Below are 27,315 nucleotides of genomic sequence, written 5' to 3' on the forward strand. Positions count from 1 at the left end.
TAAATAACAGTAAGTGAAAAGAGTATAAATGGTAAACTCCCATTAAAATAAAGTAAAAGAATGGTTAAGCTAATTTGTGCTACTAGGAGTCAGGGGAGTGATTGTGCTTGTAGGAAATGTCTAAAAGAAAACAGCCTTTGCAGGGCTGGTAATGGATTTTTTATTTGACTACTGGTTACTTGTGTTGGTTTAACTTGTAAAAAATGCTGCCAACATTATCTGACTTGGCTCTATATCCAAAGATATTGTAGGTATTATTGTTTTTCTGTCTGTTTTAATATTACAGCGAGTCCCTGTATGCTTTTATCTGTTGTGCATGCTTTTAGAAACCTGTTTCCTGGCTGTCTGATTCTCTAGACTTGGGCTGAATATTGTGTTTAAAAACTATTAAGAGAAATAATTGGAGGTCTAAATGACATTATTTCTCTCCCAATATGATATTTTTCAATTGTTTTTACTTAGTACTCAAGGTTACTAGCAGTCTTAAATGATTCTCATCCAAATTATGTGCTTAAGATTTTTCCAGCTCTCCAAAGACCCAAAGCCAAGAGCTCTTCATTAGTTATGACTTACTCTTTCTCCTAGGGCATTCTTTAGAATTGCTGTCCACTGTGGAATTAATTAATTCTTTCTAAACAACTAATTTCCCAAAACTTTTACTTATAGATACTAACACTGGAACAATTATCCAGGTTCATCTCAACACACTGTCTTGGGATTGCCTCCCCAAGGCCTCTCCAGAACTGTTAAATAGTTCTGATGTGACTCCAGCTTAGTCTCTTCCTGAACCGGGCATCAGGGGGTCAGTTCTCAGAATCCCCAGGGCCATCAGAGTGTCCACAGCCTGGTATTGTTCTCCCTTTATGCAGGCACTAAGCCCTCCTTCCCAATCTCAGCCAACAGGACGAATCACCAACCCCTATTCAGAAACAATGCCTTACAATCCTTTATGTCCTGACAGATTTTCATCCTGTGCAGAAAGAAAGTAGGAGCAGTCTGCAGAACGAGGCAACTTTGAGTCCAGCACAGAGTGGGTAAGGTCTGTGATATTGGACAATATCACAAACGTATCTCAAAAAGATGCATACTTTGAAAATCTTCATATAACCTACCTTCTTAGTATTTAAAGTGATATAACAATCTCTCCAATCTTTTCATCATTATGTAGTTTTCTAACTGCTGTCAGACATGTCATGCATGATACTCAAACTTGCAAGAAAGGCTTTATGAGTGAGATGAGGAGGCTCAAGGAGGCTGTGCCCTTCTCAAGGTCATGCAGCTAGGGAGCAGAGCAGGACTTATGAAAGGAAAGTTGGCTAGTGCTGGGTTTGGACCTCTTTTCTACACCACCCCAATTTCTCTCCCTCTCTGCCCAGCCACACTGCAGAGAGTTTTGTGTCTCTAAAGACAATTGACCACACAACAGTTCAGAACCCACTGACTCTTACAGACTAGGAGCAGAGTATTCTACAGTGTACAGTCAGAATCGCCAGATGATTTAAAAATAAAAACTTGATTTGCAAAACTGAAGTTAGTTAAAGGGGACCATAAAATAGCCTTTTTCTTTTAAAGCACTATAGGTGATTCCGATGTGATTGGATTGTGGGGAGAGCCTGGATTGAGGACTAGAAAACAGAGGTACCGATTTCTCTGACGTTTCCCAGCCCTCTTACCTGTCTCCTACCTTCTCTCCTATCAGGCAGGTGGGTGAGAGGGCCCTGAATCCAGGCAACAGGCTGTGGATGGAAGTCGTTTCTAATGTGGTCCAAGGAGATGAATGACCTTTGTCTCCATGGCAGAAACAGAGGTGGTGGCTGGGTGTGCTCAGGGCTGGGGTCACGTAGAAAGCCACATGGTGCTCTTTCTCATCCTCAAGTCAATTTGGGGGTCTTGCAGTGAGTGGTCTATCGAATGAGACTATCAGTTCCCCTTTTTCACTGAAACTCTTTGCTTTTTTTTTCTTTTTTTTTTTTTTTACAGGGACAGAGAGTGAGTCAGAGAGAGGGATAGATAGGGACAGACAGACAGGAACGGAGAGAGATGAGAAGCATCAATCATCAGTTTTTCATTGCGACACCTTAGTTGTTCATTGATTGCTTTCTCATGTGTGCCATGACCGCGGACCTTCAGCAGACTGAGTAACCCCCTGCTCGAGCCAGTGACCTTGGGTCCATGCTAGTGAGCTTTTTTGCTCAAACCAGATGAGCCCACGCTCAAGCTGGCTATCCTGGGGTCTCAAACCTGGGTCCTTCCACATCCCAGTCTGACGCTCTATCCACCTGCGCCACCGCCTGGTCAGGCCTCTTTGCTTTTTTAAGAGGCCTCTTTATCTGAAAAGACTCACTTAAGAACTGTTGCGAAATAAATGAACTCATTCATGGTGTACAACATAGGAAAATAATGTTGGTAACAAAACCAGATCTGAGAAACTCTACATACGAAAGCTTGCTATAGCCGGTCCAAAGAATTACTCCCATTTTAACTCAAATGCCAAAGGACCACTACATGGTTACTCTGTCATTTAGAATCTTAATGTTAAAAGAATTTAAGCAAATTCTACTTTCACTAAATGTTTGAATCAAGGGCAATGATCACTCAAACTGTTATTTCAAACAGCCTGTTCAAATGCCTTTCATGATAAAAAAATTCATGTCCACCCACCCCACCATCTGCCTTTATTGGCCCAGCACTTGTCTTCCAGGAGATAGCATAGCTCACCTTTCTATCTTTCTTTTATGTTCTAACTCCTGAACAAGACAATCTGCACACTTTGCATTCAATGGCCATAATAATAGGTTCTCTCACTCTTCACTTCCCTCTAGGCTGTAGCAGGGGGCCTGCCATGACAGTCTCCACCTAGACATTCTGGCTCCTGCCCTGCAAACACAGGAGAGAAGAGGGAGAGCAGACTAAGGAAAGGGGAAGAGAGGCAGAGAGGGGGGGATGAAGGGAAAAAGAAATAGATGGTTGCTTCTCATGTGTGCCCTGACCGGTAATTGAACTCCAGAAGTCCACACACAGGGCAATACTCTATCCACTGAGCCGACTGGCCAAAGCCTTCCATTTTCTTTTCAATATTTTTACTTTTCCTCTTTGTGCAATTGTATTGCATCGATTTCTTACACTGCATACACCTTTTTTAAATATCACAAATGTGTCTACAATATCTTATTGCATTCTAATCTTTAAGCACTTCCAAGAGAATTGTAAGATGACATTATTTAAAATAAGACAGTTGATGTTATTCCTATTATATTGAGTATGCCAGATTAGCTGTGGCTAAAATTATTAAACTACATAAAGGTTTTCTGTTTCTCTTTTTATGTCTGTTATTATAGTGATTCTTTAGCAAAAAAATATTTATAAAATTTAGCCTAAGATATTTTTAATGCTGAAAAAGCATAGGTTTTAAATATTTGAATGTCCTTATTTGATTGAAGGCATATAGTAAGTGTCTGTTGGTGCTGATATTGCAGAAATTGGGGAAATGGATGGAGGCAATCAGAGTGGAGGCACGGAGTTCCTTCTACTGGGTCTCTCTGAGAGTCCTAAAGACCAGCAGGTTCTGTTTTGGATGTTCCTGTCCATGTACCTGGTCACAGTGGTGGGAAACACACTCATAATTCTGGCCATCAGCTTTGATTCCCGCCTGCACACTCCCATGTACTTCTTTCTGGCCAATCTGTCCTTCACCGACCTCTTCTTTGTCACCAACACAGTCCCCAAGATGCTGGTGAACCTTCAGTCCCAGAACAAAGCCATCTCCTATGCAGGATGTCTAACACAGCTCTACTTCCTGGTCTCCTTGGTGGCCCTAGACAACCTCATCCTGGCCACAATGGCATATGACCGCTATGTGGCCATCAGCCGTCCCCTCCACTATGCCACAGCCATGAGCCCTGGGCTCTGTATTTTGTTCCTCACCTTGTGTTGGGTGCTCTCTGTTCTGTATGGCTTAATCCACACCATCCTTATGACCAGAGTGACCTTTTGTGGCTCCCGGAAGATCCACTACATCTTCTGTGAGATGTATGTCCTCCTGAGGCTGGCGTGTTCCAACACTCAAGTCAATCACGTGGTACTTATTGCCACAGGATCCTTCATCTTCCTCACCCCTTTTGGGTTTATGATCACGACCTATGTCTGGATTGTCAGAGCCATCCTCCGACTACCCTCAGCCTCTAGCAAGTACAAAGCCTTCTCCACCTGTGCCTCACATTTGGCTGTGGTCACCCTTTTTTATGGGACGCTTGGTATGGTATATTTCAAACCCCTCAACACCTACTCTATGAAGGACTCAGTGGCCACAGTGATGTATGCTGTGGTCACACCCATGATGAATCCTTTCATCTACAGCCTGAGGAACAAGGACATGCATGGGGCTCTTGGAAGACTCTTTCGAGGGAAAGCCTTCCAGAAGGTGACGTGAAGTTAATTTTGAACAGAGCATTAAAGTGCAGACTAGGAATTTTTTCTACCATGTGCAAAGTATTATCCTTTGAGGAATACAGGAGTGTGTAGGCTATAGCTCCACCTTAGAATAAGCTTATGTGTCTGTGAGAAGATAATATATATGTGTGTAATCAATGTCCCTCAGACCTCATCATCTTGTACTAAAGTCACATAACACTTGTACTAAAAGTTTTCAGGATTAAAGCCTTCACGTTGCCTGACATAGACCCACAGCCCCAGCATTATCCAGATATATCCAGTTATGTCCTAGTGGGTCTCTCAAATTCTTAGTACACACATGGAGTTCAGAGTTCATATTCTTCTGAACTCTGAGCTTCTCTAAGGGGCCTGCTACCTACAAGCCATTTATAAAACACATTGCATTACTCACACTGCAGATGCCCTGGCTGAGGCCACCCCTTTCCTAATGCTCTGTTGGGCTCAGCTCCCACTGCTTCAGTTCAGACCCGCAGTCCCTCTGAACCAAGCCTGATGTTCAGGCAGAGTGGCAGGAGATTCCTCTTCTTTACTCTGGAAAGATTTTAGTCCTTTGGCTCTCAAAAGAATATTATCTCTCTTTTTCCTGATTCCTTTTCTCCAAGAGAATGCAGACTTTATCTTTGGGATGCCATTCCTTTCCATTACTTATGTGGCCTTCATGTTTCCCCTCTCTTCTTCATGAACCCTAGAAAGAACTCTCAAGCACATCAGCACATGCCTATGAGCTAGAATAGTGGCTGAAGCCATAGGAGGTGGTAACTCTGAATCCCAGTCTCTACTTAGATTCTATGATTCTGACTCCAATTCTGATGTGTAGGTTTCTTTCCACACCAATTGCTCTCTAAGCAATTCTCTGACACCAACATGGTGGCCTTCAATTCAACTTAATTATGATACTGTCTACCTGGAAATAGTATCAAATTCCATATGTTAAAGGCTCAGTCCTCCAAGACTGTCTGCCTCCCACTTCAGACACAAATCACAAGGCCTGGTTGTCATCTGTGCTTATGACGGGCTAGCTATGGGTTGAAGGTTCCAACAATCCCTTCCACAGGTTCAATTAATTTGCCAGAGCAGCTCACAGAACTCAGAGAAACATTTTACTTACTAGATTATCAGTTTATTATAAAAATATATAACGGGATAATCTGGATAAAAAAGATGCATAGAGCAACATGTGTGGGAAAGAGCATTGAGATTCCACGCCCTCTTTGAGTATGACACTCTCCCAAAATCTCCACCTGTCACCAACCTGGAAGCTCTCTGACCTCCGGCCTTCTGGGTTTTTATGCAGCCTTCATGACATAGGCATATTTGATTAAATCATTGGCCACTGGCGATTAATTCAACCTCTTGCTCTTCACTGCTCTGCAGAGGTTGGTTGGTTCCCTTGACAACAAGCCCAGACCTTAAGTGCTTTCTAAAGGTCACCTCATTAACATAAATTCAGGTCTGGTTGAAAGGATTTTGTAGTAAATATCAAGACACCATTACACTTGTTGGGATAATTGGACAGATACGTGCAAAAATATGAAACTGGACCACCTTCTTATACTACACACAAGAATAAATTCAAAATTAATCAGACTTGAGGCCATAAAAATTCTAGAAGAAAACAAGGGCAGTAAAATCTTGGACATGTCTTGAGGACGAAAAAAGGAACCCGAGTGTACTTTTGGTGAGAGTGAAGATGGTGCAGTCATGTGGAAAGCAGTATGGTGTTACCTAAAAAAAATTTTTTTAACTGCCTTATGACCCAGAAACTTCACTTATGGGAATCTATCCAACAAAACTCAAACCACTAATTTGAAAGAATATGTGCATCCCAATGTTCACTGCAACGTTATTTACAATAGACAAGATTTGGAAGCAGCCCAAGTGTCCATCAGTAGATGAGTGATAAGAAAGTTTTGGTACATTTACACAATAGAATACTACTCAGCCCATAATAAAGAAGGAAATCTTGTCTTTTATGACAGCATGAATGGACCTGGAGAGTATTATGTGAAGTGAAATAAGTCAGTCAGGGTAAGACAGGTACCATATGATTGCACATATATGTGGAATCTAATGAGAAAAATGAACTAAGAAAAAGATAGAAACAGACTCATAGATATGAAGAACAAACTGACAACAGTCAGAAGGGATTGGGGTTAGAGAGATGAGTGAAAAAGATGAAGGGATTAAGCAAAGGAAAAACCTTATAGACACAGACAACAGTTTGGGGATTGCAGGAGGGAAAGGAAGTAGGGGAGATGGATGAGGGTAGAGGAGGGTAGAGGGGGCATAGATGGTGATGGAGGAAGACTTGACATGGGGTGGTGAACACACAATGCAATATACAGATGATGTATTATAGAATTGTACATCTGAAACCTGTATATTTTATTAACCAATGTCACCCAAATAAAACAATGAAAATATAACACTATTATACTCTTATCACTTAGGAAATTCCAAAGCTTTTAGGAGTCTGTGCCAGAAATGGGAGATCAAATGTATATACAGTGGTCCCTTGTCTATTGTGGGGGTAAGGTTCCAGAACTCACCACCATAGGCGAAAATCCACGAAGTAGCCACCTTATATTTATTTTATTATTTATATATATTTTAGGGCTTTATAAACCCTCCCCGCACTCTTATAAACCTTTCCCACACTGTTCTTAACCTTTCCCACACATACTTTGAGAATTTTACTACAAAAATAATTAAAATAATAAATATATAAAAATATCTATATACCCAAATTCCCACGATATAGTGAAAAATTGACAATACAAGATTAGATATATATGATTTAGGCCCTGGCCGGTTGGTTCAGTAGTAGAACATTGGCCCAGCATGTGGAAATCCCAGTTTGATTCCCAGCCAGGGGACACAGAAGAAGCACCCATCTGCTTCTCCACCCTTCCCCTTCTCCTTTCTCTCTATCTCTCTGTTTTTCTCCCATTGGAGCAAAGTTGGCCTGGGCACTGAGAATGACTCCATGGCCTCTGCCTCACGTGCTATAATGGCTCCGGTTGCAACAGAGCAATGTCCCAGATGGGCAGAGCATCGCTCCCTATTGGACTTGCTGTGTGGATCCTGGTCAGATGTATACAGGAGTCTGACTCTGTGACTCCCTGCTCTCACTCTGAAAAATACACACACACACACACACAAAGTATCAAATACATAAGCATAAATGCAGAAAAGATTGGCAAGAACGGCACTGAAGACTACACAATATTATTGAGGTAAATTAAAGAAAGAATATGAAAAATACCCCAAATTCATGACATAACAGTCTCATTATTAGAAAGATACCCATTTTCCCCCAAAGCAATCTAATTTCAATACCATAAAAACCAAAATCCTAGTAGGTCTTTTTGAGGAAATGGACAAGCTTACTCTAAAATTTATATGAAAAGCTAGCCAACAATAACCAAAGAAAAACTGAATAAGAAAACAAAGGATTTAACCATACATCAATCCTACTAGAAAATATAGTTAATAAATAAGTGGAATATTGATAAAAGGATAGACAGACAAAACTGACAAATGGAACAGAGTCTAGAAACAGATTCACATATACACAGTCACCTAACTAATGGTCAAATTTATATGGCAGTGGGGAAAAGATGGTTCTTTTAGTAAGTGGGAATGGATCAGTAGGAGGTCCATGCTTTGGGGAGAAAAATGTATCTAAATCTCTCCCTCACTTGCTACAAGAATCAGTTCTAGGTTGATAGCAGATCTTAATGTGAAAGATAAAACAATATATCTTTTATAGGAGAATATTAGCAAAGATTTAGCAAAGATTATGAAACAAGATTTTTTTTTTAGATTTTATTTATTCACTTTTGGAGAAAGAGAAGAGAGAGAGAGAAGAAGGAAAGAGCAGGAAGCATCAACTCCCATATGTGCTTAGACGAGGCAAGTTCAGGGTTTCGAACCGGTGACCTCAGCGTTCCAGGTCAACACTTTATTCACTGCACCCCCACAGGTCAGACTAAATGAGACATTAAAAGCACAAATTATAAAATGAAAATTAATATATTGGACTGTACTGAACGTAAAATCTGTTTCTCAACAAAACGTTAATTGAAAATATTAAACCACAAGGAGAAAATATGGCCATAGAGTAAGGCAGATACTTCAACTTCCACTTCCCAAAACCAAGGTGATTACAACTTAAATCTGAGAACACTCATCATGAAAGACCAACTTTGGACTAAACTAAGAGGATTCTACAGCCAAGGACCACCGAAAAACGCACACTGAAACTGGTAGGACAGGTGGAGATGCAGAAAAGGATGTCCCGCTCCCAGGAGCAAACAGCGGCCTGGAGCGACACTAGTGACGGGGAGGGTTTTCCAGTGAGTTGTGGGTCCTCAACTCTAAAACTAAAATCCCAGCCTAGAGCCCTGGAGCCTGGAAGGGGCTTACGGACTATATTTGGCTGAGAAAAGAGCCTAGACATTGTTTAAGAGAAGGAGGCAGAACTCTCGGACCCAGGCTCCATATTAAAGGGACTGCATGGAGAGCCTCACTCACAGCCACTTTCCCAGAGCTCCAGGAGTGGGGAGCACTGGGAGGACTGGAGTTGCCAGGGGAAAGAGTGGTCTCAGAGGCACAGGGGGAGACACTTTGAGGGATGGACACCCTAACTCCTGGGCTGAGTCACTCCCAAAATCTAAAGTGAACATTTTTCCTAGGAACAGCAGCGCCAGCAAAGGGAAAATATTACCCCGTCTCCACCAGAGCTTCACCTGCCCCAGTTAGAACAAAGGCATTTAGAGGCAGGCAGCACATTATGGACACAAATAGGAAGTGCAGAAGCTTAAGCTACACCCCCCCCCCCGCACCGCTGAGCACTTACTGGGAGCAAATGGGCAGAAGGAAGCAGGACTCGGCCACAGTGGCCAGGGCGGTTCAAGCGAGCATGCGCAGGCTGACTGCGGAGGCAGGAACTGCCGCTGCTGCTGCCGCTGCAGAGGTCCAGGCTCACACACAGTCCTGCTTGCTGAATGGGCCCTCCGTTCGTGAAGGCGGAGGCCCAAGCAACAGCGGAAGGGGTCCGCATGGACACACATGACCCCGCCAGTGAGGGCGGAAGTTGAGGCAGCCGCTGCGGAGGTCCAGGCCGGCATGCAAACCTGCCTGTGGTGCGGACGCACCCTCAGCAGCAGCAGAAGCCGGGCGACCAAGGGGGTGGACTGAGCGGGCATGTGTGCCCCCCCACCCCGTCGGCAGCTGAGGAGGTCTGAACCGACAGGCAGACCCCTCATGATGTGGACTAACCCTAGGCAGCAGCAAAGGCCGAGGCAGCCCCGGAAGTGGTCTGAGTGGGTGTGCGTAGGACCAACCGTGGGGTGAAAGCTGGGGCAGATGGTATAGAGGCCCAAGCCCATGAGCAAAATTGCCCATGGACAAGCTGGCCCTCAGCAGCAGCAGAGGCTGGGGCAACCATGGAAGCAGTCCAAACGGGCGCATGCAGGTATACATGAGCCCACCCTGGACAGTGGTGGCTGCGGAGGCAGGCTGGTGCCAGCAGCACCTGAGCCTAAACACCCCAGGCAGCAACAGTGGCAGTGGCAGTGGCCCATTGGACAGACCACACAACAGGAGCACAGGGGCCACACCCAGAGGACCCTACTGAGTGCTGATAAAGAAGAAAAAAACAAAACAAAATAAAGTAAATAAAATATTTGGCTAGAATGAAACCTGAAGCTAAGGAATAGGCCACATCCAGTACTGTACCTAATCACTGAATTACAGTACTGAGCCCAACAAGTAGCCAGCAATAAGAGGCAACAGAAAGTGGATCTCAGGGAAACTTGAACTTTTAAAAGAACGTTTCCAGGCCAAGAGTATATAAAAGCAAGCCTAGGAGTGTAGCTGATATTTACAATGGCACCTGGACCCAGCAGAGGCAGCCACAAGGTCTGGATCACCAGTAGCTCCCAAAAGGTTGATAAGAGCCAGTCATAGGCAGTGACCTCCACTGATCTGCACTAGGCCTCAAACAGGAAGGTCCAGGGAAGGCACATTCAGTGGCCAGATACAGAAAGCACCAGTTCAGGACCTAACTACCCTTGTTAGAGTGGAGGCTTAATGAAGGGCTCCTCACACCTGACCCAGCTAAGACTTAGAAAACTCCGACACAAACAACAAAAAAGAACAGTGATAGCTGATAAGTAGCCCACAGTGGATTACAAAAAACAGCTGATGCCACCCAAGAAGATCTAGAAATAACAGAACTGAAAATTGGAGGCAGACAATACCAACCCTAGACTTAGCTAGCTTCACAAAAAACACACCCAAAAGAGGAGTGTATACATAGACAAAATGGGAAGACAAAGAAGTGCAATCCAAATGAATCAACAAGAGAAACCCTCAGAAAAAGAACTGAGTTAGATGGAAATAACCAAACTACCAGATGCACACTTTAAAATAATTATTAGAATGTTCAAGATCTTAGAGCAACAATGGATAGATACAATGAGCACATAAATAAAGAGATAGCAAGCATCATAAAGGACACTGAAATAATAAAGAAGAACCAGTCAGAAATGACAAACACAATATCAGAAATGAAGACTACACTAGAAGCAATTAAAAGCAGGCTGGATGAAACAGAGGATCGAATCAGTGATTTAGAAGACAAGATAAACAAAAACATGGAAGTGGAGTAGCAAAAAGAAAAGAGACTCAAAAAGTCGGAGGAAACTCTAAGAGAGATCTGAAAACCTAAAGAGAAACAACATCCGCATCATAGGGATTCCTGAAGAAGGAGAAAAAGAACAAGAGATATAGAGCTAGTTTGAAAAAATCATAGCTGAAAACTTTCCTAAATTGATCAGGAAAAAGTCACACAAGCTCAAGAAGCACAGAGAATTCCATTAAGGAGAAACCAAAAGAAAGCTACACCAAGACACATCATAATTAAAATACCAAAGCTATGAGAAAAAGAAAAAATATTAAAAGCTACAAGAGAAAAAAAGTCAATCACCTATAGAGGAGCCCTCATAAGGATGACATCCAAATTTTCAACAGAAACACTTAAGGTCAGAAGGGAATGGCAAGAAATATTCAAAGTAATGTAGAACAAGAGCCTACAACCAAGACTTCTTTATCTAGCCAGGCTATTGTTTAAAATTGAAGGAGAAATAAAAAGCTCCTCAGACCAACCCCCCCCCCCAAATTCAAGGAATTCATTACAACCAATCCAATGCTGCAAAAAATGTTAAGGGGCCTGTTGTAAACAGAACAAAGGGGGAAAAGAATATAGTATAAGAGGAATGTAACTTTAAAGAATAAAATGGCAATAAACAACTACATATCAATAATAACCTTAAATGTAAATGTTCCAATCAAAAGACATAGAGTAGCTGCATGGATAAGAAAACAGGACCCATACATATGCTGTCTACAGGAGACACACCTCAAAACAAAAGATACACATAGACTAAAAGTAAAAGATTGGAAAAAAATATTTTATGCAAATGGAAATAAAAAAAAGCTGGGGTAGCAATACTTATATCTGACAAAATAGACTTTAAAACAAAGGCTATAATAAGAGATAAAGAAGGTCACTACATAATGATAAAGGGAGCAATCCAACAGGAAGAAATAACCATTATAAATATTTATGCACCTAATACAGGAGCACCTAAATATATAAAGCAGACTTTGATGGATATAAAGGCGAGATCAACAGCAATGCAATAATAATAGGGGATTTCATAACCCACTAACATCACTAGACAGATACTCAAGAAAGGAAATTAACAAAAAAACAGCAGACTAAAAGGCGAAAGCCCAGAATCAGGCAGAGACCCGCAGCTGAGCAAAGGTGCTCACCCCTGCCATCAGGGCCGAGCATAATGCCACCCATGGGGGCAGGGCAGAGGCCAAGGCCACTGAGGCTTGTACACCCGAGCACATGATCACAGCCACTCCCATGAAGAAGAGACAGAACCACAGCAATGCCCATACCTGAACACCCTAGGCAGCAGCAGCAGAGGGAGTGGCAGGCCTGCAGACAGACCACACCTAGGAAACACAGAGGCCACAGCGAGTGGACTTCATTGGCCAAAACCTTCTTTTACACAGACAGAATGATAAGGCAGAGAAATGCAACACAAATGAATCAAGAGAAATCCCCAGAAAAGGACTTGAATGAGTCAGATATAACCAAATTACCAGATGCAGAGTTTAAAATAACAATTGTTAGGATGCTCAAAGATATTAGAATGACAATAGATGGTCATTACAAACACCTAAATAAAGAGATAGTAATATAAAAAAGGACATTGAAATAATAAAAAAGATCAGTCAGAAATGACAAATACAACATCAGAAATGAAGAACACAATAAAAGGAATTAAAAGCAGGATGGATGAAGCTGAGAATTGAAGCAGCAAGTTAGAGGACAAGATAAATGAAGGCATGGAAGCAGAGCAGAAAAAAGAAAAGAGACTCAAAAAGTCTGAGGAAACTCTAAGAGAGCTCTGTGAAAACATGAAGAGAAATAATATCCACATCATAAGGGTTCCTGAAGAAGAAGAGAAAGAACAAGGGATAGAGACTTTGTTCAAACATATCATAGCTGAAAACTTCCCTCAATTAAGGCAGGAAAACATCTCACAAGTTCAAGAAGCACAGAGAACTCCATTAAAGAGAAACCCAAAGAAATCTACACCAAGACACATCATAATTAAAATACTAAAGCTAAGTGATAAAGAGAAAATATTAAAAGCTGCTAGAGAAAAAAAGACTATCACCTACAAAGGAGCCCCCATAAGGATGACTTCTGACTTCTCAACAGAAACACTTGAGGCCAGAAGGGAATGGCAAGAAATATTCAAAGTAATGCAGAACAAGAGCCTACAACCAAGACTACTTAATCCAGCAAGGCTATCGTTTAAAATTGAAGGAGAAATAAAAAGCTTTCCAGACAAAAAAAGCTCAAGGAATTTACTACAACCAAACCAAGGCTTCAAGAAATACTAAGGGGCCTGTTGTAAACCGATCAAAGGAGAAAAAGAATATAGCAAAAGAATACAGTTTTAAAGAATAAAATGGCAAAAGACAATTACATATCAATAATAACCTTAAACGTAAATGGGTTAAATGATCCGATCAAAAGACATAGGGTAGCTGCATGGATAAGAAAACAGGACCCATACATATGCTGTCTACAAGAGACACACCTTAAATCAAAAGATACACATAGACTGAAGATAAAAGGATGGAAAAAAATATTTCACGCAAATAAAAATTTAAAAAAAGCTGGGGTAGCAATACTTATATCAGACAAAATGGACCTTAAAACAAAGACTATAGTAAGAGATAAAGAAGGTCACTACATAATGATAAAGGGAGCAATCCAACAGGAAGATATAATCGTTATAAATATCTACACACCTAATATAGGAGCACCTAAATATATAAAGCAGACTTTGATGGATTTAAAGGGTGAGATCAACAGCAATACTATAATAGTAGGGCATTTCAATACCCCACTAACACTACTAGATAGATCCTCAAGAAAGGAAATTAACAAAGAAACAGCAGACTTAAAGGACATACTAGATCAACTCGATTTAATAGATATCTTCAGAATCTTTCGCCCTAAAGCAGCAGAATACACATTCTTTTCAAGTGCTCATGGTACATTTTCTAGGATAGACCATGTTAGGGCACAAAAGCGGTCTCAACAAATTTAAGAGGATTGAAATTATATCGAGCAGTTTCTCAGATCACAATGGTATGAAACTAGAAATCAACCACAACAGAAAAATGAAAAATATTCAAACACTTGGAAACTAAATAGCATGTTATTAAATAACTAATGGGTTAACAATGAGATCAAAGAAGAAATTAAAAAATTCCTAGAAACGAACGATAACGAGCATACATCAACTCAAAATTTATGGGACACAGCAAAAGCAGTCCTGAGAGGGAAGTTCATAGCATTACAGGCATACCTCAAGAGCTAGAAAAAGCAAATTTATCCCAGAGGTAGTAGAAGGAAGAAAATAATAAAGATCAGGGTGGAAATAAATGACATAGAGGCTAAAACACATTACAGAAGATCAATAAAACCAAGAGCTGGTTCTTTGAAAAGGTAAACAAGATCGATGAACTTTTAACCAGAATCACCCAGAAAAGAGAGAGAGGACCCAAATAAATAAAATTAGAAATGAGAGTGGAGGAATAACAACTGACACAACAGAAATACAAAGGATTGTAAGAAAATACTATGAAGAATTGTATGCCAAAAATTTAGACAACCTAGGTGAAATGGACAAATTCCTTGAAACATATAATCTTTCAAATACAATCTGGAAGAATCAGAAAACCTAAACAGACCAATTACAACAAATGAGATTGAAACAGGTATCAAAAAACTCGCAACAAACAAAAGCCCTGGGCCAGATGGCTTTACAGGTAAATTCTACCAAATATTCAAAGAAGAACTAACTCCTGTCCTTCTCAAGCTATTTCAAAAAATTCAAGAGAAAGGACAACTTCCAAGCTCCTTTTATGAGGCAAGAACTGTTCTGATTCCAAACCAAGGCAAAGACAACCCAAAGAAAGAAAATAATAGGCCAATATCCCTGATGAATTTAGATGCTAAAATCCTCAACAAAATATTAGCAAACCAGATACAGCAATACATGAAAAAATCATACATCATGATCAAGTGGGATTTATTCTGGGGAGGCAAGGCTCATGCAATATTTGGAAATCAATTAATGTGACTCATCACTAAACAAAGAGAAGGAGAAAACCCACATTATAATTTCAACAGAGGCAGAAAAAGCATTTGATAAAATCCCGCACCCATTCATGATCAAAACTCTCAGCAAAGTGGGAATACAGGGAACATACCTCAACATGATAAAGGCCATCTATGCAAACCCACAGCCAACATTATAATCAATGGGCAAAAATTAAAAGCAATCCACTTAAGATCAGGAATAAGGCAGGGATGCCTCCTTTCATTACTCTTATTCAGCATAGTTTTAGAAGTTCTAGCCACAGCAATCAGACAAGAAAAAGAAATAAAAGGCATCCAAATTGGAAAAGAAGAAGTAAAACTATCATTATTTGCAGATGATATGATACTGTATATAGAAAACCCTAAAGTCTCAGTTAAAAAACTACTGGACCTGATAAATGAATTCAGCAAGGTGGCAGGATATAAAATTAATACTCAGAAATCAGAGGCATTTTTATACACCAACAATGAACTGTCAGAAAGAGAAATTAAGAAAACAGTCTTCTTCATTATTGCAATAAAAGAAATAAAGTATGTACGTAGGAGTAAATTTAACCAAAGAGATTAAAGACTTGTACTCAAAAAATTATAAAACTGCGGTTGGCTCAGCGGTAGAGCGTCGGCCTAGTGTGCGGAGGACCCGGGTTCGATTCCCGGCCAGGGCACACAGGAGAAGCGCACATTTGCTTCTCCACCCCTCCGCCGCGCCTTCCTCTCTGTCTCTCTCTTCCCCTCCCGCAGCCAAAGCTCCATTGGAGCAAAGATGGCCCGGGCACTGGGGATGGCTCTGTGGCCTCTGCCCCAGGTGCTAGAGTGGCTCTGGTCACAACATAGTGACACCCAGGATGGGCAGAGCATCGCCCCCTGGTGGGCAGAGCATCGCCCCTGGTGGGCGTGCCGGGTGAATCCTGGTCGGGCGCATGCGGGAGTCTGTCTGACTGTCTCTCCCTGTTTCCAGCTTCAGAAAAAAAAAAAAATTATAAAACGTTGATAAAAGAAATCAAGGAAGATACAAACAAGTGGAAGCATAAACCATGTTCATGGGTAGGAAGAATAAAAATCATTAAAATATCTATATTACCCAAAGCAATTTATAAATTCAATGCAATACTAATTAAAATTCCAATGACATACTCTAAAGATATAGAACACATATTCCAAAAATGTATATGGAACCAAAAAAGAACATAAATAACCTCAGCAATCTTGAAAAGGAAGAATAAAGTGGGAGGTATCACACTTCCTGATATCAAGTTATACTACAAGGCCACTGTGATCAGAACAGGTTGGTACTGGCATAAGAACAGGCATATATACCAATGGAACAGAACAGAGAACCCAGAAATAAACCCACACCTTTATGGACAACTGATATTTGACAAAGGAGGTAAGAGCATACAATGGAGTTAAGAGAGCCTCTTTAACAAATGGTTTTGGGAAACTTGGACAGCTACCTGCAAAAAAAAAGAAACTAGACCACCAACTTATACCAGTCACAAAAATAAACTCAAAATGGATAAAAGACTTAAATGTAAGCCATGAAACTATAAGCATCTTAGAAGAAAACATAGGCAGTAAGCTCTTGGACATCTCTCACAGCAATATATTTGTCGATTTATTTCCAATGGCAAGAGAAATAAAAGACAGGATAAAAAAATGGACTATATCAAACTAAAAAACTTTTGCACAAAAGACAATAAGAACAGAATAAAAAGACAAACTACACAATAAAAGAACATATTTGACAATACATCTGATAAGGGGTTAATAACCAAAATTTATAAAGAACTTGTAAAACTCAACACCAGGAAGATAAAAAAATCCAATCAAAAAATGGGAAAAAGAAATGAATAAACACTTCTCCAAAGAGGACATACAGATGGCCAATAGGCATATAAAAAATGCTCAATATCTCTAATCATGAGAAAAATGCATATTAAAACCACAATGAGATACCACCTCACACCAGTCAGAATGGCGCTTATTAACAAAACAACACATAGTAAGTGCTGGTGAGGATGTGGAGAAAAGGGAACCCTCCTGCACTGCTGCTGGGAATGTAGACTGGTACAGCCACTGTGGAAAACAGTATGGAGATTTTTCAAAAAATTAAAAATCGAACTGCCTTCTGACCCAGCCAACCCACTTTTAGGCATATATCCCAAGAACATCATATCACTGATTCAAAAGGAGAAATGCACCCCTATGTTTATGGCAGCATTGTTCACAATAGCAAAGATCTGGAAACAGCCCAAATGTCCGTCAGTGGACAAGTGGATTAAAAAGCAGTAGAACATATATACAATGGAATACTATGGGGCCATGAAAAAGAAGGAAATCTTACCTTTTGTGACAACATGGATGGGCATGGAAACTATCATGCTAAGTGAAATAAGCCAGGCAGAGAAAGAAAAGTATCATATGACCTCACTCATTTGAGGAATCCAATGAACAATGTAAACTGAGGAGCGGAATTGAGACAGAGGAGGTATCAAAGGGACCAGAGGAAAAGAGGACAGAGGGAAAGGGGATGATAGGATAAACCTGAAGGGAAGGGGGGAGGGTGCTGTGGGGAGGGGAACAAGGGAGATATGCAGGGGAATACGAGGAAGAGAGGGATGCATTTGGGGCAACACTAGAATCTATGTAAACATAATAAATTAAAATCAATAAAAGAAAAGAAAATATCAACCCACAAAGTTGGAGATTTATCTACATACGTCTGACATAGGACTCATAACCAGGGTACACAAAAAATTTCTGCACATTAACATGAAAGAGACAGACAATCCAATAGAAAAATGGGAAAAAGAGTTAATTGTATATTACAAAAGAGCTTATACTTAAGGAAAATAACCACATGGAAAGATGATGGTTTGCTAGTCATCATGGAAATGAAAAGTAAAATACAATAAGATATTATTATACTTAGATAAGACATATATATACCTTATACCAATAAAAAGCTCAAGTAAAAAGAATAAAAATACACCAAATCATGGTAAGAATGTGAAGCAACTAGAAATAATTAGGTATGATGGAAATAATTAGGTATCATTCTTCATCCATATATTTACACTTAAAAATGTATTATGAAAAAACTGTTTAGCAATGTCTACTAAAACTAGACAGATACCTGCCCTATCATCCAGAAATTCCTCTCCTATGGATGGATGCCCTAGAGCAGTGTGTAGTTGTACTATTATTCATAATAGCCAAAAAATAAACCAGACATGTCCATCAATAATAGAATGGATTTTCAATGGTATATTCACACAACAGAACACTATACAGCAATGAAAATGAACACTCTACAACCACATACACTAATATAGATGAACCTCACACATACAGTAATGCTTCGGTTTTCATTGACTTCAGTTATCGTCGGTTTCGGTTTTTGTCCATTTTTTCCGTGAAAAATTTGTCTTGGTTTTTGTCGCTTGCCTCAGATTTTGTCAGCATGCCCATGTGACCTCGCTGCTAATTTTGTTAAAACAAGGGGCAACCCATGTGTTCTCCTGCTCAATGTGGCATTGTTTCTTGTGAGAGCATCACCCCATGCATCTAGCCAAACAATTCCCTTGCTATTCAGTGTTTTTGCACTTTTTTTATTGATTGCAAGTGCTAAAACTACAATTACATGTAAGTGATTACTGCGTATACAGTATTCAGTGTAATGTGTTTATTTTCCAATTTTCAGTTTCAAAATGTATGTAATGCATGTAAGATAAAATCACATGTTCAAATCTCATTGTCCCTGTTAAATGTATCCCTTGCTAATAATGCCATGTTAAATGGTCATTTATTCTTTACATTAGTCTTTTATATTCATTTTATATTAATTTCTTACTGTTTTTAGTATTAAGCACTCCATTTATTCTCTATAAAATGTGTTTTGGGTATGTATTTAAGAGTGTCTAGAATGAATTAATTGGATTTACATTGATTCATATGGAAATCATTGCCTCAGTTTTTGTCGGTTTTGGATTTTGCCAATTGTTTTTAGATAGCTTATCAATGAAAACCGAGGTATCACTGTATAACAGTGAGTGAAAGCAGACAAGAAAAAAGTATAAAAGGTAAACTCCCATTAAAATAGAGTAAAAGAATGGTTAAGCTAATTTGTGCTACTAGGAGTCAGGGGAGTGATTGTGCTTGTAGGAAATGTCTAAAAGAAAACAGCCTTTGCAGGGCTGGTATTGGGATTTTTATCTGACTACTGGTTACTTGTGTTGGTTTAGTTTGTAAAAAAGTGCTGCCAACATTTTCTGACTTGGCTCTATATTCAAAAATATTGTAGGAATCATTGTTTTTCTGTCTGTCTGATTTTTACATTGAAGGGAGTCCCTGTATGCTTTTATCTGTTGTTCGTGTTTTATTTATTTATTTATTTTTGTATTTTTCAGAAGTGAGAAGCAGGGAGGCAGAGAGACAGAATTCTGCATGTGCCTGACCAGGATCCATCTGGCAAGCCCACTAGGGGGCAATGCTCTGACTGTCTGAGGTCCCTGATTTGTTGCAACCAGAGCTATTTTAGTGCCTGAGGCAGAGGCCATGGAGCTGACCTCAGAGCCCCGGCCAACTTTCCTCCAATGGAGCCCTAGCTGCAGGAAGGAAGGAGAGGGATAGAAAGAAAATAAAAGGGGGGAGTGATGGAGAAGCAGATGGCTGCCTCTCCTGTGTGCCCTGGCCAGAAATCATACCTAGGACTTCCACACACTGGGCTGATACTCTACCACTGAATCAACAGGCCAGGGCTGTTTTTCATCCTTTTAGAATCCTATTTCCTGGCTGATTCTCTAGACTTGGGCTGAATGTTGTGTTTAAAAACTATTAAGAGAAATAATTGGAGGCCTAAGATGACATTATTCCCCTCCAAATATGATTTTGTTTTCAATTGTTTTTACTTAGTGCTCAAGGTTACTAGCAGTCTTGAATGATCCTCATCCAAATTAAGTGCTTGAGATTTTACCAGCTCTCCAAAGACCCAAAGCCAAGAACTCTTCATTAGTTATGACTTACTCTTACTCCTATGGCATTCTTTATGATTGCTGTCCACTGTGGAATTAATTTATTCCTTCTAAACAACTCATTTCCCAAGACTTTTACTTATAGATACTAACACTGAAACAATTATCCAGGTTCATCTCAACACACTGTCTTGGGATTGCCTCCCCAAGGCCTCTCCAGAACTGTTAAATAGTCCTGATGTGGCTCCAGCTTAGCCTCTCTTCCTAAACAGGGCATCAGGGGGTCAGTTCTCAGAATCCCCAGGGCCATCAGTGCCCACAGGCTGGTATTGTTCTCCCTTTATGCAGGCACTAAGCCCTCCTTCCCAACCTCAGCCAACAGGATGAATCACCAACCCCTATTCAGAAACAATGCCTTACAATCCTTTATGTCCTGACAGATTTTCATCCTGTGCAGAAAGAAAGTAGGAGCAGTCTGCAGAACGAGACAACTTTGAGACCAGCACAGAGTGGGTAAAGTCTGGACATCTCAGACATTCTTCTCTCCCCTCCCCTCTCATCTCCCTCTCTCTCCATCTCTCTCCCCCTCCATTTTCTGTATCTCACAAAAAGATGCATACTTTGAAAATCTTCATATAACCTACCTTCTTAGTATTTAAGGTGATACAACAATCTCTCCAATCTTACATCATTCTGTAGTTTTTTAACTGCTGTCAGACGTGTCATGTATGATACTCAAACTTGCAAGAAAGGCTTTATGAGTGAGATGAGGAGGCTCAAGGAGGCTGTGCCCTTCTCAGGGTCATGCAGCTAGGGAGCAGAGCAGGACTTATGAAAGGAAAGTTGGCTAGTGCTGGGTTTGGACCTCTTTTCTACACCACCCCAATTTCTCCCCCTCTCTGCCCAGCCACATTGCAGAGAGCTTTGTGTCTCTCAAGACAATTGACCACACAACAGTTCAGAACCCACTGACTCTTACAGACTAGGAGCAGAATATTCTACAGTGTACAGTCAGAATTGCCAGCTGATTTCAAAATAAAAACTTGATTTGCAAAACTGAAGTTAGTTAAAGGGGACCAGAAAATAGCCTTTTTCTTTTAAAGCACTATAGATGATTCCGATGTGATTGGATTGTGAGGAAAGTGTGGATTGAGGACTAGAAAGCAGAGGTACTGATTTCTCTGATGTTTCCCAGCCCTCTTACCTGTCTCCTACCTTCTCTCCTATCAGGCAGGTTGTCGAGAGGGCCCTGAATCCAGGCAACAGGCTGTGGATGGAAGTCTAATGTGGTTTAAGGAGATGAATGACCTTTGTCTCCATGGCAGACACAGAGGTGGTGGCTGGGTATGCTCAGGGCTGGGGTCACTCAGGAAGTCACATGGTGCTCTTTCACATCATTAAGTCAATTTGGAGGTCTTGCAGTGAGTGGTCTATGGAATGAGACAATCAGTTCCCCCTTTTTCACTGAAACTCTTTGCTTTTCTAAGAGGCCTCTTTATCTGCAAAGCCTCACTTAAGAACTGTTGCAAAATGAATGAACTCATTAATGGTGTACAACATAGGAAAATTATGTGGGTAACAAAACCAGATCTGAGAAACTCTAAATATGAAGGGTCGCTATAGCCGGTCCAAAGAGTTACTCCCATTTTAATTCAAATGCCAAAGGACCACTACATGGTTACTCTATCATTTGGAATCTTAATGTTAAGAGAATTTAAGCAAATTCTACTTTCACTAAATGTTTGAATCAAGGGCAATGATCACTCAAACTGTTATTTCAAACAGCCTGTTCGAATGCCTTTCATGATGGAAAATTCATGTCCACCCACCCCCACCATTCGCCTTTATTGGCCCAGCACTTGTCTTCTGGGAGATAGCATAGCTCATCTCTCTATCTCTCTTTTATGTTCCAACTCCTGACCTAGACCAGTGGTCAGTAAACTCATTAGTCAACAAAGCCAAATATCAACAGTACAACGATTGAAATTTTTTTCAGAGCCAGATTTTTTAAACTTAAACTATATAGGTAGGTACATTTCTTATCGAGCTAGCACTTACACATGGTATTTTGTGGAAGAGCTATATAAAGGGGCCAAAGAGCCACATGTGGCTAACAAGCTGCAGTTTGCCCACCACTGACCTAGATAATCAACAGCCCTTTGCATACAATGGCCATATAATAGATTCTCTCACTCTTCACTTCCTTGTGGCAGTAGCAGAGGGCCAGCCATAACAGTCTTTACCTAGACATTCTGGCTCTTGCCCTGTAGACACAGGAGAGAAGAGGGAGAGCAGACGAAGGAAAGGGGGAGGAGGGGGAGAGAGAAGCAGATGGTTGCTTCTCATGTGTGCCCTGACCGGGGATTGAACTCGGGAAGTCCACATTCAGGTTCGATGCTCTATCCACTGAGCCCACCCTCCAAAGCCTTTCATTTTCTTTTCAATACTTTTACTTTTCCTCTTTGTGCAATTGTATTGCATCAATTTCTTACACTGCACACACCTGTTTTAAATATCACAAAAGTGTCTAAAATATTGTATAACATACTAATATTTAAGCACTTCCAAGAGAATTGTAAGATGACATTATTTAAATTAAGACAATTGATGCTATTTCTATTATATTAAATATGCCAGATTAAATGTGGCTGGAATTATTAAACTGCATAAAGATTTTCCATGTTTCTGTGTTTATGTCTCTTATTACAGTTTTTCTTCTGCAAAAAAAATATTTTTAATATTTAGCCTAAGATATATATTTTTTAAATTTTAATGGAGTGTCATTAATCAATCAAGGTACATAGGTTCAAAGAAAACATCTCCAGGTTATTTTGACCTTTGATTATGTTGCATACCCATCACCCAAAGTCACGGAATCTTCCGTGACCTTCAATTTGATTTTCTTTGTGCCCCTCCTCTCTGCCACCCCCTCCTTTTCCCTCTCTAGCCCCAGTAACCACCACACTCTTGTCCATGTCCCTGAGTCTCAATTTTATGTCCCATAATATTTTTAGTTTTTTCTGATTTACCTATAGTTGCCTGTCTTCTATGTCACTATTTCTCTCCTCTATCTGACCTATTCTATTGGCTAAGCTTGTTACCTCATTTTTCAGTTCATGAATTGAGTTTTTCATCTCTGTTTGATTCGTTTTCATAGTTTCAATTTTCTTGGTGAAATATTTTTTCTGTACATTGAATTGTTTTTTGAGCTCCCTAAATTGCCTTTCTGTGCTGTCTTGTATATCCCTGAATATTTTTAGGACTTCAATTTTAAATTCTCTGTCATTTAACTCCAAGGTTTCCAAGGTATTGAAATTTTTTTTATATATATTTTTCCTCATCTTTCTGAGCTACATCGCTCTTTTGTATTCATGATATTTAAATTCTTTTTCTTTAATGGCATTTGAGAGTGGTATTGTTAATAACACTAATAAGAGTGCAATTTTTTTTGATAAAATGCAGTGAAAAACTAAATATTCTATTGTGCTATGTGGAACAAAAATATGTAGAATGGTGGGCCTGGGTTGGTGTGGAGTGAAAAAGAGGCAAAAAATGAGGCAAGAACTCATGAAATGCCACAAGGAAAATATTTGGATTAAGAATAAAATAATTTGTTTGCAAATGATGGTTAAATGAGAGAAATAGTGTAAGAGAAAAGAATAAAAAAACAAAAAGAGAGAAAAGAAAAAAATACAGATGAAAATGAAAGTTTTAGTGTATTAAGTGGTACAAAAACTATAGAATGGAGAGCCAGAGTTGAGGAAAATGCTAAAGAGATAAAAAGCAAAGTAAAAAGCACACAAAATGCCACAAAGAATAAATTTGAATCCAGAATAAAATAGTTTGTGGGTGAAATTCGAATGAGAGAAAAAGTAAAAGAGAAAAGAAGAAACAAAAAGAGAGAGAGAAAAACAACTGAGTTAAGTTTTTTGGAATGTAATACTCATAGGAAAAAAAAGAATGAAAAATGTAACACCTACGGGTAATAATGTTCAAAATGAAAAGAATAAAATGGAAAGAGGATAAAATGACTAAGGTGGAAGGAAAAAAATACAAGAAAAAATGGAAAAAGTTATAAAGACTGTGGATTTTTCCTGGTTTCGAGAAGTTATCTTCTTCCTTTTTCTTTCTTCTCTCTCTTTTCAGCCAGTGGCGCTGTACCCCAGGTTCTGCACCTGTGGCACTCTTAGGCAGAGATTTGCTGTTGTGTCAGTATGGTGATGACATAAACTAGGCCTCAGTCCCATTGGTAGGTGGGGCTTGTTAGTGTTTACAGGCTCTGACAATGGGAGAGTCTGTTTTTCCGGAGCCTCTCCTCAAATCTCTCCTTCCTGAACCAGCAGCCTGGGACCCAGCTGTGAAGTTGTCCCAGCCACTGCCTGGAGAGCAAGAGGCTCTAAGAGCTGCCAAATCCCTCCTCTATCCCCACTCAATGTAGGGTTCTGGGTAAGGCTTTGCCAGCCAGAACCGCCAGCGTAATCAGGCAGGGCTGGGAGCCGATTGCTTTCAGGTGTCTTTCTATGAGCCTCCAGGCATGTCTAGTATGCCTCAGCACTCCACAGGTCTGCTCTCCAAAGGCTGTCTGAATGCTGCCTGCACACCCTTCCCCCCACCACTTTCGCAGTTCTTTTCCCCCGGAGTGTGCTTTGTTAGCCTGTATGGCTGGTGGAGGTGCTGCGCCCAGACTGGTCCGGTGTAGGGAACCTGGCTTTTGTGCACTTTTGGTGTGCTTTTTTTGGGAAGCCAGGATTATTCAGAAACTCTGGTCACAGCCCACACAGAGGGTCACTACTGACAGTATACAACCAGCCCCTCCATCTGGGAACACGGGCACACACACTCACACACACTTGCACACTGCCCACGCTTTCTGGCCGGGATACTGGGAGTGAACAAGGCAATTGCTCGCCCACCTCTGCCGAGGTCTGCTGTTGGCATTAGCTCCACGTAGCTGAGCCGTGGGCACATTCTCTCCTCTGCTTGAACGTCTCTGCCCTAGCCCAGCTTTCTCCATTCCCCCATCCCTCACTTTCTCTCAGTTCTAAATGAAAACAGCCCTTGCTCAGGTCAGTGAGGAAAGCAGAATACTCCGTTCTCCATCCTATTTCCTTCAGAGTGGGTTATATATTCAGCCACCCTTTCACTCAATTGTACCTTTGTTTGATGTATGTATATTTCACATGCTCCTGAGATTGCTTTTCTGTTTCTAGTTGTTGAATTTGTTGAAGTTTCAGGGAGAGGTATCGGGACCACTTCTCACGGCACCATTTCTTTGACCATTGTCCAGTCTAAGATATTTTTAATGCTGAAAAAACTTAGGTTTTAACTATTTGAATGTCCTTATTTGATTGAAGGCATATTGTAAGTGTCTGTCATTGCTGATATTGCAGAAATTGGGGAAATGGATGGAGGCAATCAAAGTGGAGGCTCTGAGTTCCTTCTCCTGGGTCTCTCTGAGAGTCCTAAAGACCAGCAGGTCCTGTTTTGGATGTTCCTGTCCATGTACCTGGTCACAGTGGTGGGAAACACACTCATAATTCTGGCCATCAGCTTTGATTCCCGCCTGCACACTCCCATGTACTTCTTTCTGGCCAATCTGTCCTTCACCGACCTCTTCTTCGTCACCAACACAGTCCCCAAGATGCTGGTGAACCTTCAGTCCCAGAACAAAGCCATCTCCTATGCAGGATGTCTAACACAGCTCTACTTCCTGGTCTCCTTGGTGGCCCTAGACAACCTCAATGGCATATGACCGCTATGTGGCCATCAGCCGTCCCCTCCACTATGCCACAGCCATGAGCCCTGGGCTCTGTATTTTGTTCCTCACCTTGTGTTGGGTGCTCTCTGTTCTGTATGGTTTAATCCACACCATCCTTATGACCAGAGTGACTTTCTGTAGCTCCTGGAAGATCCACTACATCTTCTGTGAGATGTACGTCCTCCTGAGGCTGGCGTGTTCCAACACTCAAGTCAACTATGTGGTACTTATTGCCACAGGATCTTTCATCTTCCTCACCCCTTTTGGGTTCATGATCACGTCCTATGTCTGGATTGTCAGAGCCATCCTCCGACTATCCTCAGCCTCTAGCAAGTACAAAGCCTTCTCCACCTGTGCCTCACATTTGGCTGTGGTCACCCTTTTTTATGGGACACTTTGTATGGTATATCTGAAACCCCTCAACACCTACTCTATGAAAGACTCAGTGGCCACAGTGATGTATGCTGTGGTCACCCCCATGATGAATCCTTTCATCTACAGCCTGAGGAACAAGGACATGCATGCAGCTCTGGGAAGACTCTTCCGAGGGAAAGCCTTTCAGAGGGTCATATGAAGTTAGTTTTGAACCAGTCATTAAAGTGCAGACTAGGAATTTTCTCTACCATGTGCAAAGCACTATACTATGAGGGATACAAGAGTGATTAGGCCATAGCTCCATCTTAGAATGAGCTCATATATCTGTGATGAAGATAATATGTATGTGTGTAATCAATGTCCCTCAGACCTCATCATCTTTGGCAATGAATAAAGTCACATAAAACTAATACTAAAAATTTTCAGGATTAAAGCCTTCATATTACCTGACAGACCCACAATCGCTGCCTTATCCAGATATATCCACTTATGTCCTAGTGGGTCTCTCATGTTCTTAGTACACACATGGAGTTTGAAGTTCATATTCTTCTAAACTCTGAGCTTCTCTAAGGGGCCTGCTACCTACAAGCCATTTATAAAACACATTGCATTACTCACACTGCAGATGCCCTGGCTGAGGCCACCCCTTTCCTAATGCTCTGTTGGGCTCAGCTCCCACTGCTTCAGTTCAGACCCGCAGTCCCTCTGAACCAGTCCTGATGTTCAGACAAAATGGCAGAAGATTCCTCTTCTTAACTCTGGGAAGATTTTAGTCCTTTGGCTCTCAAAAGAATATTATCTCTCTTTTTCCTGATTCCTTTTCTCCGAGAGAAGTCAGACTTTATCTTTGAAATGCCATTCCTTTCCATTATTTATGTGCCCTTCATACCTCATTTCTCTTCTTCATGAACCCTAGAAAGAACTCTCAAGCACATCAGCACATGCCTATGAGCTAGAATAGTGGCTGAAGCCATAGGAGGTGAGAA

General features: G+C 40.8%; 2 protein-coding genes across 2 annotated transcripts; both read left to right on the forward strand.

Moving 5' to 3' along the window:
- The first annotated feature begins 823 nt into the window (after positions 1-823).
- On the forward strand, positions 824-4,456 carry LOC136393632 (olfactory receptor 1D2). Its single transcript, XM_066366259.1, has 2 exons — positions 824-1,034; positions 3,477-4,456. Exon 2 carries the CDS (start codon positions 3,488-3,490, stop codon positions 4,427-4,429), a length of 942 nt encoding a protein of 313 aa, XP_066222356.1. The 5' UTR covers positions 824-1,034; positions 3,477-3,487; the 3' UTR covers positions 4,430-4,456.
- Positions 1,744-26,639, forward strand: LOC136393631 (olfactory receptor 1D2-like). The gene is given in 3 exon segments (XM_066366258.1): positions 1,744-1,807; positions 25,587-25,935; positions 25,937-26,639. Coding segments are annotated over 3 exon segments (990 nt in total). The 5' UTR covers positions 1,744-1,758; the 3' UTR covers positions 26,529-26,639.
- Positions 26,640-27,315: the final 676 nt, after the last annotated feature.

The sequence above is a fragment of the Saccopteryx leptura genome, chromosome 2 (assembly GCF_036850995.1).
Source record: "Saccopteryx leptura isolate mSacLep1 chromosome 2, mSacLep1_pri_phased_curated, whole genome shotgun sequence".
NCBI classification, from domain to species: domain Eukaryota; kingdom Metazoa; phylum Chordata; class Mammalia; order Chiroptera; family Emballonuridae; genus Saccopteryx; species Saccopteryx leptura.